This window comes from Hippocampus guttulatus, chromosome 22 (assembly GCF_054856545.1).
Source record: "Hippocampus guttulatus isolate MCC_2025c chromosome 22, RoL_Hgut_1.0, whole genome shotgun sequence".
NCBI classification, from domain to species: Eukaryota; Metazoa; Chordata; class Actinopteri; order Syngnathiformes; family Syngnathidae; genus Hippocampus; species Hippocampus guttulatus.
This window is the reverse complement of record NC_141282.1, coordinates 2,289,481-2,302,602: the sequence shown is the minus strand read 5'-3', so window position 1 is coordinate 2,302,602 and position 13,122 is coordinate 2,289,481. Positions and strand designations below refer to the sequence as shown.

At 41.8% G+C, this 13,122-nt stretch overlaps 2 protein-coding genes across 2 annotated transcripts; both read left to right on the top strand.

Annotated features, from left to right (window-relative positions):
- The first annotated feature begins 22 nt into the window (after positions 1-22).
- Positions 23-1,974, top strand: med21 (mediator complex subunit 21). The gene is made up of 4 exons (XM_086103379.1): positions 23-195; positions 278-392; positions 609-709; positions 1,490-1,974. Exons 1-4 carry the CDS (start codon positions 154-156, stop codon positions 1,667-1,669), a joined length of 438 nt encoding a protein of 145 aa, XP_085959505.1. The 5' UTR covers positions 23-153; the 3' UTR covers positions 1,670-1,974.
- Positions 1,975-2,878: 904 nt separating this feature from the next.
- On the top strand, positions 2,879-12,128 carry LOC147185995 (serine/threonine-protein kinase 38-like). Its single transcript, XM_086103518.1, has 14 exons — positions 2,879-3,259; positions 4,928-5,067; positions 5,996-6,047; positions 6,171-6,293; positions 6,367-6,450; positions 6,517-6,640; positions 6,706-6,860; positions 6,999-7,101; positions 7,206-7,267; positions 7,538-7,655; positions 7,733-7,856; positions 8,682-8,777; positions 8,855-8,946; positions 9,031-12,128. The coding sequence occupies exons 2-14, from the start codon at positions 4,934-4,936 to the stop codon at positions 9,153-9,155; spliced, it is 1,392 nt and encodes a 463-aa protein (XP_085959644.1). The 5' UTR covers positions 2,879-3,259; positions 4,928-4,933; the 3' UTR covers positions 9,156-12,128.
- Positions 12,129-13,122: the final 994 nt, after the last annotated feature.

Genomic DNA, 13,122 nt, shown 5'->3' with positions numbered 1-13,122 from the left:
AATAATAACAATTTGTTCTGTATTTTTATATTGTATTCCAATGCTGACGTAATTTACTACATTTAAATTTATTTTTTAAAATACAAATAGTGAACCACAGGGTGGCACCGTTGAGTCGGACTGGCTATCAAACGAAGAAGACAGTAAAAAAAAATGGCGGATAGGCTAACGCAGCTACAAGATGCTGTCAATTCGGTATGCTATTGCTCAGTGTTTACGCATAGTTTCGGTGTGGACGGGGTTTTGAAACATGTTTTAATAACTTATGTGTTTGTAGCTTGCAGATCAGTTTTGTAACGCAATCGGGGTTCTGCAACAGTGTGCTCCGCCTGCCTCGTTCAGTAATATTCAGACATCGATCAACAACGAACAGCCTGCAAACCAAACTGAAGGTTCTCGATTAACACCTCTCCGTTGCCTTTCCTTAGCTCGACTTGTATATGCAATGGGATAACAGAGAATTATTTTTAAAAAGCGATTTTGAGTGGACTTCATACTACTGACAGGTGTTTCTTTAGAGTAAAGTATAAACGATCTTCATGAGTCTTCCGCTTTTCTCCAAGTTAGCTTTGATCAAACAATGACCAATTGTCTTCTTCTACATTTAGAATATGCACAGCTGTTTGCAGCCCTCATTGCCAGGACGGCCAGAGATGTGGACGTGCTCATCGACTCTTTGCCGAGCGAGGAGTCCACGGCAGCTCTGCAGGTCAGTGGTTGTCCACCCCACAGCAGGAGTTGCCTGTGACACCAACACCATAAGAAGTGGAATCAGGCACACAGAGATTATAGTGGGGAGCATTTTCCGCACACGTAAGGGCAATGTAGAGTCTTCAAATGACAGCATATTTTTGGAACCTGGGAGGAAAACACGCAAGGACAGGGAAAATATGGAAACTGGACACATGTTCCAATTAAGATTCAGACACGATTATCTTTACTGTGAGGCAGATGTGCGAATGGCATGGAGTTGTCCAAACTTCCCTGAAATAGAAAAAAAATTGTCGCTTTTAGTCAGCAGAGGGAGCGATGCACACTGATTCCTCATTTTCTTCACCAGGAAGTTTTCTGTCATTGCTTTTCTATTTATGTGTTGCTCCCTGGCTACATAAAAAAGAAAAAATGACAATGCACCCCACTCTCCAAAAACCTCAACAAAGTTGCTTTTAAAAACACTTGAGTTTCTTGATCTAGATTCTAGCCTACTTTTTTTTTTTTTTTTTTGCTGTGAAGATGAGAAATGAGTTGTTTTTGCATGCAACAAATGTTCTGAGAGATCTGCTCACTGAATGCTTAACCATTGGAGTATTTCCTCTTTTTATTTCCTGGAATTCTCAAACATGAGCTCATGTTGTACTTTAGATTTTTTGAAGTGATATCTTGTATTTCCTCATCTGTAGTCTGTTTTTGCTGCACAAACACACATCTTTTGGCACACAAACGGCATCAACCCGAAAGATTGTGACACGATTATGCTACTCCCCGTCAGGCGGCCAGTCTGCGACAACTGGAGGAGGAGAACCACGAGGCTGCCGTCCGTCTGAAAGAGGTGGTTACCCGAGGTGACATGCTGCTGGAGAAGATCCAGAGCGCCCTGGCTGACATTGCCCAGTCTCAGCTCCGCACCCGCAACGGCGCACCCAGCCAGACTTCGCCTGCCGAATCCTGACCTGCTCAAAACGGCCTTGTTTCAAATATTACTGACCTTATTTATAACACTCAGCTGCGAGCCTCCAACCCCATGCTGGAGTAATCTGTCGGGTGAAAAAAAAAGAGCCATATTTGATCACTTCACACAGGTGACTAACTCAAATGTTTACTTGAGGGGGGGAAAAACGGTATTGTCTGGCTGCAGTTGTTTTTTTTTGTACTGTATATTCATTTTGTAAATATTTATGACCGAGAACTGATTCAATGCTCTAATGGGCATTTTTGTTAAATACACTTTGAATAAACCGTTTTGTTTATCCAAAAGTGTTCCTGTAGTTTGTAACATACAACCTAAGGGAGGATATTTATTATTAGCGTGTGCTCATAAGCACACGCTTTCCTCTTAGGAAAAAAAAATAGGAAGTGGCATTTTTTTTTCTTGTCTACATTTCCTAATTTTAGATTCTATCAGCAATACATAAATAGCAGTGGGAAAATGTCAAGTTGGAAAAGGAGAAGAGTGACGCAGATCATGTTTTGGGTACCTTCACCAACAGCAAGTTGAAGTCACCCCTGAGGCCCCCAGACTTTATTGGCCCAAAAATTAAAAATAGAAGCCACGTCATAACTTGGTGGGCAATGTTGACGTTGAGACTTATTTTAAAAACCTTGTGCTGAGCACCACACCCAGGATAAAAAGTGTCAACGGGTCACGCCCACATCCCTCCACCCATGCACACTGACATCATGGCTTTTTCATGAAAAAATAATGGAATTGCCCAAATATAGAGACTCTCTGTAAAGGAATTTATAGCAAACTGTCCCTCGTTACGTCACTTTCACGTTTTCCATTTATAAGCCTGAATCGCAAATCCCCAAATGACCTTTTATTGTCCTTAACTTCAACGTAACTTGAAGAATGAAATTTATTTTTAATGAAAATGTGTGATTCAAAACACTGTTATATGTAGGAAAATACAATTATGATCCAGGAATAAGGATGAAACCAGACTAAAAATGCTTGGAAACAGTGACTTCTTTCATTAGCGCAAAGCGGTCTAATGAATCTGCGTCCAAACGAAGGGGCGGATCCAAACTCCCTATTGGCTGACACTCTTGTCATTGTCAAAAATTTCCCCAGCGTGATTGGCTGCTAATACTTTCTCCACCGTTGATTGGCCAGAGTTGACGTCACTCCAAAGCTACGCCATTGCGTAACTGTAGCGACTGATGAGCCCGACGGTCCTTGGAAAACTGAAGCCACCTTTACACATTTTTCACCAATAAGACAGGTCAACCGCCATACGCAGACTCCAGAGGGGGACTCATGAAGATAGTTTATTATTTTTTTAATTAATTTAATGTTCGCATGCCGTCTGCGGCAGAAGAAATAAGCCATGTTTTGTTTTTGATATCAGCGATGTTTAACGGTGTCGCGCTATAGAGGTTCCCCGTCAAGGGAAACAGTTAGCTTCATAAGTGGAGCCTCCAGCATTTTCTGCCTACATTTTAGGCAGAAAAGACGCTTTCGGGTCAATATATTTTTTGTTTTCACTGGCTCGGGGGGCTCTTGCCCAGTCAATATTTGACTCTGGAGCAGGACACGGAGGTAGGTTGAGCCCATGTTATTTAAAAAATAAAATAAAATACTGGCTATTTTTACTCCTGTTTGCTAATGGAACCTGTTCGCCTGGCGCAAATGGAATACAGCAAGCATGAGAGAACCTTTTAAATAATTGCTTATCTACTGAAAATAAACTAAGGGGACGTCAATATAAGTGGTGAGCTACATTCTATTTTTATAATATCCATCCATGGTGGGCTAAAAGTAGGTATACGTTTCAAATGTTTTCATCATATTACATTTAGACTTTCCCCCCCACCCCATGACATGTTTTCCATCTTTTCTTCCCCGTCGGTGTTTTTTATTGCTTCCATTTTTCCTTCTTTCTTTCAATTTTTATTTCTTTCTTCACACCATTTTTATTCATGCGTCCTTTCATTCTTTCGTTCTTCCTTCCTTCCTTCCTTCAATCCATCCTTACCCCAGATGCAGTCTTTATTTATAATTAAACCAGTTTCTTTTTTTTCTTTTTCTTTCTATCACAAGTTTTCTTTCCTGGCTTTTTTTCCTCTCAGACTTCTTTACATCATTCCATTCTATGCTTAAAACCACTTTCCTTCCTTTCTTGTGTTACACCATTTTTAAAAATGTTATTCTTGCATCCTCGCATCCTTCCTTCCATGACTTAAATCTGCCTTATCCGCCTGCTTTCCTTCTCATCGGAAATTGCGCCTATGCAAGCTCATATGCTGAGCATAAAATGAACTGAGCCAGTCCTGCGAAAGGAATTTCTTATACTTTTGTCCTCTTTTTTTGGCTGGAATAAGCAAAATAAAGAAGGGCTTTTATTATGATGCAAATAACAATAACGATAATAATATCTGGTGAAAACTTCAGATTTTCAGCAACATTATCAATATTTATCATTTAAACAGCCTTGCACATCAATATTGTACAATTTTGTACCCATTTCTTGCATAATGTGACCTTATTATAAATAAAAAAAGGTTATTGTTGACGTCTTTGAGAACGAAATGGATTGCCATTTTGAATGCAACAGGAATGATGATCACTTCTTCTTCAACCTTTTTTTTTTTTATTTTAAATTAGTCATGTGCGTGCAGCCCATTCCTGTCCTACGCGTCATGACTGGACTCTTTCATTCAGGGATGGAAAGTTTCCTGGCAGGTCTCCTTTTAAAGTCCTTTTAAGGGGGGAACGTGCGCATGAGTCTGCCTCTGTCTGTAAGACGTACGGTATGGACACGTCACACCAAATGTGTCAGAAATAGTATTTTAGAGAAGGGGTTTCTTCAAGGTAAAGCAGCACAACATCCACGTTGGCTTCCCATTTTCCACTTGGTATCAACTTTCCCATTCAAGTGTCACTTACTGACATTTTTTTCTCTCCCTTTGAAGTAAATCAGGAAGTTTCTTGTTTTTGTGAGATTGTTGTGGCCGGGTCTAGACCAAACATGGCCTCCCTATCTCCGGCCTGCAGAGACATTCTTTTTTTTTTTTTTTTTTAATCTTGGTATGATCTAATCAAGACCACTCATACTTTTCTACTGGCATCCTGACAAAAGGTTTTAATGATGTCCCATATGGAACGTGTCCGCCCGCTTCCTTTTTTTGCCAAATTGTTTATTCTTGGTCATCTGTCACCACAAAGTACCATAGACTGAGACCTCATCTCTTTGTGCGTTCCCGGCAGGAGAGCATGGCCATGACAGGAGGGACTGCAGCCGCCCTCCCCATGAGCAACCACACCCGAGAGCGGGTGACCGTGGCCAAACTGACGCTGGAGAACTTCTACAGCACGCTGCTCACCCAACACGAGGAGCGCGAGATGAGGCGAGCCCCATCACAAACAATTACCGCGCGCGACTCCAAGCGTCAAGTGTCAAAGCCGCCCGACGCACGGTCGGAGTATTTGGTTGCAAGCAGATGTCGATCACGTTACAGCAGAGCTGATCTTGGATGCAAAAAGATTCTTTGCCCAAGATCTGAAACTTTTTCTTCCTCTTGTCCATCCCCATCCCCAAACTCCTCTACAACAAAATCATGTTTGCAGCAAGAAATTTTTCACAACAGGGGACTTTTCACTGTAGCAAATTTTATCTCGGACGTAAACACGAACACACACACAAAAAACGTATATGTGTACTTTTTATTTTTATTCCAATAGCGCATAAGTATGAGCATGCAGTTATTTGACACCTCATATAGCAAAATTTACGATCAGCATTTACTTTCACTTACATAAATTTCTTGCATAATGTCTTTTATTTTGCTTCCTCCATCATTTTTATTACCTTTATCCTGTCTTCAAGCGTTAAAGCTTTTCTTTTCTGAACTCCTTGGTATGCAAAGGTCCGTTTTGCTGCCATTTTAGCAAGGCGACGTTCGTGCTGCATCTGAAACAAAAAATTCCTGTACTACTACTACGCATGTGAAAACCAGTGTGGTGGTTGCTGTTGCCGTTTCCGAACGAAGCAGTAGAGGTCGCTGTGGCATGCTGAGGTTGGATTAGACTTTTCCGGAAGGCTTGTTTTCATTGTAGTGAATCTCGTTGCGAGGCAAGAGCAGAGAAAAAGATTTCATATTACGCAACAGGGGGGCTTATCGTTGTAGGGGGAGCAGAAAAGTGGGAATGGCTTTCATGCATGAACATTTTTTCACACTAGGGGGTATTTTCGTCCATGTAGGTTTCATTGTAGAGGAGTTTCACTGTATATAGATATGATCACTGTACCTTGAGTTGTTGTTTGTCTGTTGCTAGGCAGAAGAAGCTGGAGAAGGCCATGGATGACGAGGGCTTACCAGATGATGAGGTAAAGCTCGCGCTTGCAAACGTTTGCGACGCGCTCTTAAGTGAATAGATGGATTTGAAGCGCCGCAGGACCGTATTTGCCAAGTAGGGAGCCCTTATCATTTTTTTTCTCTTCTTTCGGCAGAAAGTGATGCGGCGTTCCCAGCATGCTCGCAAGGAGACCGAGTTTTTGAGACTGAAGAGGACGCGGCTGGGCTTGGATGACTTTGAGTCGCTTAAAGTCATCGGACGTGGTGCTTTTGGAGAGGTACGCTGGAGAAAATGGTTTCATTTATTTATTTTTTTCGACCCTTGCTGTCTTTCATTACTTCTCCCGACAGGTGCGTTTGGTGCAGAAAAAGGACACCGGGCACATTTACGCCATGAAGATTTTGCGAAAAGCAGACATGTTGGAGAAAGAGCAGGTCAAAAGTCTTTCGAGCTGCTCCGCAGACTTTATGAGTTGCCGTTCATTTTCCAATCCCGTGCAGGTCGCTCACATCCGGGCGGAGAGGGATATTCTCGTGGAGGCAGACGGCGCATGGGTGGTGAAGATGTTTTACAGCTTCCAGGATAAGAGGAACCTCTACCTCATTATGGAATTTTTGCCTGGAGGTGCGCACATATTTGATACCAGAAAAATCGTGTCCGCAAATAACACGGCGTCGATTCTTTGCTAGGCGACATGATGACTCTGCTGATGAAGAAGGACACTTTGTCCGAAGAGGCCACCCAGTTTTACATCGCCGAGACGGTCTTGGCCATCGACTCCATCCACCAGCTGGGCTTCATCCACAGAGATATCAAACCGGACAATCTGCTGCTGGACTCCAGGGTGAAGAGATACCACGCGCATGTCATCATATCGCATCCGAGATCTGATGCAAATGTCGTTCTGCCTCAAATTTGCACTCATGTCACCTCAACGTTTTTTTTTTTTTTTTTTTTGTTCTCTCCCCCTTTCTCCTCACAGGGACATGTGAAGCTGTCTGATTTTGGTTTATGCACCGGACTGAAGAAAGCCCACCGAACGGAATTTTACAGAAACTTGACACACAACCCACCCAGTGACTTTTGTGAGCGCCACGACTTCTCATTTTGATGCGGCGTAGACGACTGATGTCAAGGTGCAACCAATCGGGACTTATTGGTTTCTTTTTTCTTTTATTTTTCACTGCAGCCTTTCAAAACATGAACTCCAAGCGGAAAGCAGAAACCTGGAAGAAGAACCGGAGACAGCTGGTAAATCCGTAATGCTAATAACGTCGTACATAACTAACCGGATTCTGCACACTTTTCTCTCAATGGACCGTTTGTTGAAATGCATGTGGAGACCAAGTAAATTAATGATACAAGCGCTTGAGTTTGCGTCCTGATGGTGCAGCGCCCTCTGTTGGTCATTTAGTAAAGCCCAGAGGTGTCCAAACTTTTTCCCTTTGAGGGACACGTAAAGAAAAATTCAGAATGTTTTCTCAATCTGTGTGATTTTTTTAAGAAAAATATTTTTCTCAGGCTTATTCCACAGTGGGCACGCCGGACTACATCGCCCCTGAAGTCTTCATGCAGACGGGCTACAATAAGCTGTGCGACTGGTGGTCCCTGGGGGTCATCATGTATGAGATGCTGATAGGTAAGCGCGTCCGTTTTGCGCACGTTGAGAAAAATACGGATTGTCGCGTGCGTGTGAAAGGATGACGTTCGTTTCAGGCTATCCGCCGTTTTGCTCGGAGACGCCGCAGGAGACGTACAGGAAAGTCATGAACTGGAAGGAGACTCTCGTGTTTCCACCCGAAGTCCCGATCTCGGAGAGAGCGAAGGACATGATCCTGCGGTAGGTGGCATCTTGAAAATGGAAAACAACAAACCAAAATAGTCGTGAGTACTAAAACCAGCCGTAGTGTGGCAGCTGAATATTCGAAATTGCTTGTAAGGTAACTCGGACTGGAGCAAGGACAGCTCGAAATGCAATAGAAATGAGAAATATTTGACTTGTTCCCGATAAAAATCGAGTTTTGAAAATTATAAATGCGGCAATATAAAAATGTCAAATTGCTATATTGTTCCTGTGGCGTGAAAGGGCCTTTCGGGAATGTGAGTCCTGAGGGTCAAATGTATCGATTGGAAGGGTCAATAAACAAAATTTTGTTATGCAATAGCTAGGCACAAAGCAACTGTGATATATTTGCCCAGGTTTTGACCAAATGACATCAACTTTCAACCTTTGCGGGAAATTCAATTCAAGTTGTTGAGCGGGGATGCAGCGCCCTCCAGTGGCTCAAGCAAGCACTACTTTTTTGTGACGAAATAACCTGCATTTTATCGTGATCTAATATTTTACTTAAATCATCATAATACGCTAACGTAAATAGGGAGAAAAAAATACAGCAACCTTGTTTAATATTTTGGAAGGTTTTTCAACTAAATATCAATTCTAAGTATGACTGAACCGGGTTCATTTTTACAGCAGAAGCGATTCATTGTTGACCTTCAAATCACCGTGAATGAAGGTTGAAATCATAGAACGGACAGATAAAAGTTTTCACGGTGTCGGAGCTTTTAGAAGCGGAGGCGGCCACTTGCAAAGTTGAAATGCAGGAACAACAATGTCGTTTTATCAGTGTGCGTTTTATTTTATTTTGGTTTTTTTATGGTCCAGGTATTGCACGGATGCTGAGAACAGAGTTGGGGCGGGCAGCGTGGAGGAGATCAAAAGCCATCAGTTTTTTGAGCCCGTGGACTGGGAGCATATCAGGTACTTTTTGCTTTCAATTGTACCCCCCCCCCCCCCCCCCCACACGCCACATGACGCTTTCTCAATATTTCCGACAGAGAGCGTCCCGCCGCCATTTCCATTGAGATAAAAAGCATCGACGACACCTCCAATTTTGACGAGTTCCCGGAGTCCGACATCCTCCAACCAGGTCTGAAACGTTCCTCCTGGAGTTTTCCCTCAATTACTCTCCTGCTGCTGCTGTCAACCCTCAACGCTTCTATTTTCATCCCAGCCAATGCCACAGAACCAGACTTCAAGTCCAAGGATTGGGTGTTCCTCAACTACACTTACAAACGCTTCGAAGGCCTGACTCAACGAGGCACCATCCCAACATACATGAAGCCAGGGAAGGCCTGACAGCCTCGAACAGGGAGTATTAAAAAAAAGACACTCACGGACGTAACAGGGTCGGGCCCTTGGAGGCCCCCGCTGGTGCTGAAGGCCGAACCGCCCCCACCCCCTCAGTCTAACGTGTAAACCGCCCTCGCTCCGCCAAGTTCTTAAGGGTCGCATGTGGCCAGCAGCTCTCAGGCCAGCTCGGGTCTCTATACCGTACGCGCGCACACACACGTCACCTCATAAAAAGACTGCAGTCACTACTCGAAAGTCTCAACACTGGTCGTTGTAAACTGGCTCATATGCAAAACGAGGACCCGCTACTGAACACGCGCCGCCGTCGCACTCTGGAAGGTTTCAGCATGATTTGCAGTGTTCTGCGACAACCTCGTCTGTCCATGATAGTGCGTTGCCTCAAATGGTGTTCTCTCTCTTTTCATCGATCATGAATAATATCATCCTAATCCACCATAATTAAGGGTTGAAAAAAAAAACCATTTGCATTACGGTTTAGTATTGTGCAGATGACAGTTTATCAGGTTACAGGGTGCAGGAAAGGGTTAATATAAAGAAAAAAGGCAGCAAATGTTGTACTGAAATAATTCAGATTCAGAAAACTTTATTTATCCCCGTGGGGCAATCAGTATGATATTGGTTCAAAAATATGAATGGAAAATTTGATTCTTCTTATTTTTTTTTTTCTGGAATGTATCCGTCATTGTTCCTTTTCGTATTGTGCCATTTTGGTGCCAAGTAGGTATAGTGAAGTGAGGGACGCATTTTTTTATTTGACAAGCCAAAACCCTGTTTAATATAAAAGTGGTGCTACGTCGCCATCTTGTGGCACCCGTACACAGTCGCGGATTTTCGTTCTTCCTATTTTACTCTAATCCGTTATATTCGTGGCGACAGGTTCTAAGTTATCATTATTGGTGCATGAAAGGGTTAATAGAGGCCTCTTTGCAAGGACGCTGTTTGAGGAAATCATGTATTTTTGATTCCTACTGACAATATCTCAGGAAATATGTTTTTAAAAAAATACCGCTAATCCAACCGATATACGGTTGAGGAATTGGGATTTTAGTTGGCTCAGTGTGTCCGAGGGTAGTCTTGAGGTGTCACAGGGTAAATCAAGTCGGCTTGACGAAACGTTGGTAGCTTTAGGGAATTGGAATGTCATTCCATTACAGTATTTAATTTTTGGGGGGGCGGGGCTTATGATCACCTTGAAACGGAACAACTCATGCTGGAATCTTCCTCGTGCTCCATTAGCTGACCCCACGAGATAGAAAGCGACGAGTCCGTCACTTCCCTTTCGCGCGCTCTTTGATCTCGACGACAGCCCCCCCCCCCCCCCCCCCCCCCTTGCTTTTGAATTTGAATCAGATGAGGCCCGGTCAATCACTTCCTTCTTTGAAGTGCCTTCATATCGATATAGCTTGGTAAATAATATTGTATCAATGTTATTCCCATTGAGTTGGAAGGCGTGTAGAGAAAAGTCGATGACGCTGGATTTAAAAAAAGAAAATAAGTAAATTAAAGGGAACATAGAATTTACGTGACCGATGTAGATAAAACAAAGCCCAGATGGGTTTAAAAAAAAAAAGCAATAAAGCGGATAAAAGGGCAGTTTGGTTTTGGGAAGATGACAGTATTTTTATGGCGTCGATAAGAAAGGGATCCTCATAAAATGATGTGCGTCAAAGCAAACAGTCGACAAAGAAGCCTTGTTCGTTCAAATGAGAACACATGGGAATCACCTTACCAATAAATTTTATTCATGTCATTTCGACACGCAATCTGTACACAAAAAATGCTTTTTTTTTTTTTTTTTTTGCGGAAATTAACCTTTGAATTTACTTCGCCTCCAACTTGCACAGCTCATATAAGGAAGAAGAAAAAAAAAAGCTACCAAAGATCATCACATTTTGTGATGCGGCCATGAATCCAGATGTAGCTCACGCTTGATGCACTTAACCTCAAACTACCTTCACGCGAATCACAGCAACAATCTCACACAACCTCCAGAGAGGCTTACAAATTCATTTCAGGAAAGAAACGAGAAGAAAACACGCTGCGTTTTTTCCCCATTTTCACCACGCGATGGTGCTATTGCTGCAGAAAGAATCGAGGATCTCGTCAACTCATTCTGTTGAAATGTATTGATTGCGCTGTGTGTATTTCAGTGTTATTTATTTTTTGTATGTCTCTGATCAAAACTTAATCGTTGTGTTTTCAACCCCTCTTTGAATCTAATCATGAAACATTTCAAACCCAGTCACAGATTATTTAGGGAACCAAAGTGTTTTTAAATAAACACACAATTTATTCCAAAAGACAATATTTTCATGGAGCAACACTGAAGGAATAACACTTAGCTAAAATATCAAGTTGTCACTGTACAGCTTGTACAACAGTGCAAATTTACGATGTCCTCAAAAGAATTCAAAATTCAGCAGTTGATGTCGAAAACACTGGCAACAAAAGCGAGTTGACCCCTAAGTGAAGCTGCTCTAATTGGGCCACTCTGGCTTCCCGGTGTTATCTGACTCGTTAAGATTGCAAGACGTCAGGCGTGAACAGAAAGCAGGCATATAAAATCTGGTCTCGTTTGTTTAGTGTTGTCCCATGAAATTATACAAATAAAATAGTTATGAAAATGTATGCGGATAGACCGTAAGGGGAGTTATTCTGATGAGTGAAAAAAACGACCTAGAGGAGTACAAATGTTACTAAAACATCTTGATACTATAAGTAAAGGACCAAACTAGTGTGATTTAATGTGTTTGGTGATCACATCACCTTAAAATAAATAGTTGTCGTCACCATGAAGAGTCAGGACATTGTTGGTGGGTTATATATGTGATGACTTGTTCGTATGCTGTCTCTTGTAGCCCAGTGAAAGAGGTCACGGCGGGAAATGGTAGTAATATATTCACATGGTAACTTTTTATGTCAATAACATGACAAAATAAAATTTAAAAATCAACCAAAGTCATGGTGTGCGTTGATTTTCTAATGCAAAATCTCCAGGGATGTCACTTGTCAGACTGAATTGGTCATTTTTTTCTAAAAATGACATTGATTGATAACTTGTACTTGGTTCAAAATGATCACGTGAAACATTTGCGTGATGATTCACTCAGTTCGCACACCCGTGGGGGGAAAAAACTCGGCGAAAAGGTGCACAGCTCGAAGACAAAAGAGGACGTGACCCATTAAAAAAACAAATCAAAGCAGTGGTTCTACTGCTTGACGTAAATATGCATGAACGTGGTTGTGGATGTGGTGCTTGACCTCATTTGTTAGTGGAAGACGTAAGAGTGAAAGCACTGAGAAAGTGGCTATGTGATCGATCTTACGTGGTAAAATAAGTGTTACACGATGTATCCGTGAACTTTTGAAAGAAATTCTACATCCTATCATCCATTTTTATTGGCTATACAAGATTATAAGTATTTCCATGTTCTATCAATAGTCAATTTTTTTTCTTGACAATTATAGATTCTAAGCAGCTGCGCTAGTATTAACATGTCATTCAGACTAATATTGCTTGAGTGCAATATGTATTAAGCACCATCTCGGGGACGGCCATTTTGGCAATTGTTGTCGACCGAAAATGACGTCAGTTGCTCGTCTCACGGCTCACCAGTTTTCTGGATGTGGTCACGTGACGTTCTGAAGTTTATATTGTTTTACAATATTTTATTTTTATAGCTGACTTTTATGTGTTAAAATAAGTATTTAAATGACCCATCAATTCATTTTTGACTAAAACTATGCTAACGCTCTAATCAATATTTTCGTACATCTATTCAATTTCCTTTATATCAAAAGGCATTTTTTTTCTTTTGTTTACCAAAAATGTTGACCTCAAGGGCCAAAAAAGTATGCAGATGATCTATCAATGCATTTTAAAGAGAAATACATATTCAAGTATACTAAACAATTTGCTTTGCCGTGTGTAAAAGTTCTATTTAGAAATGAT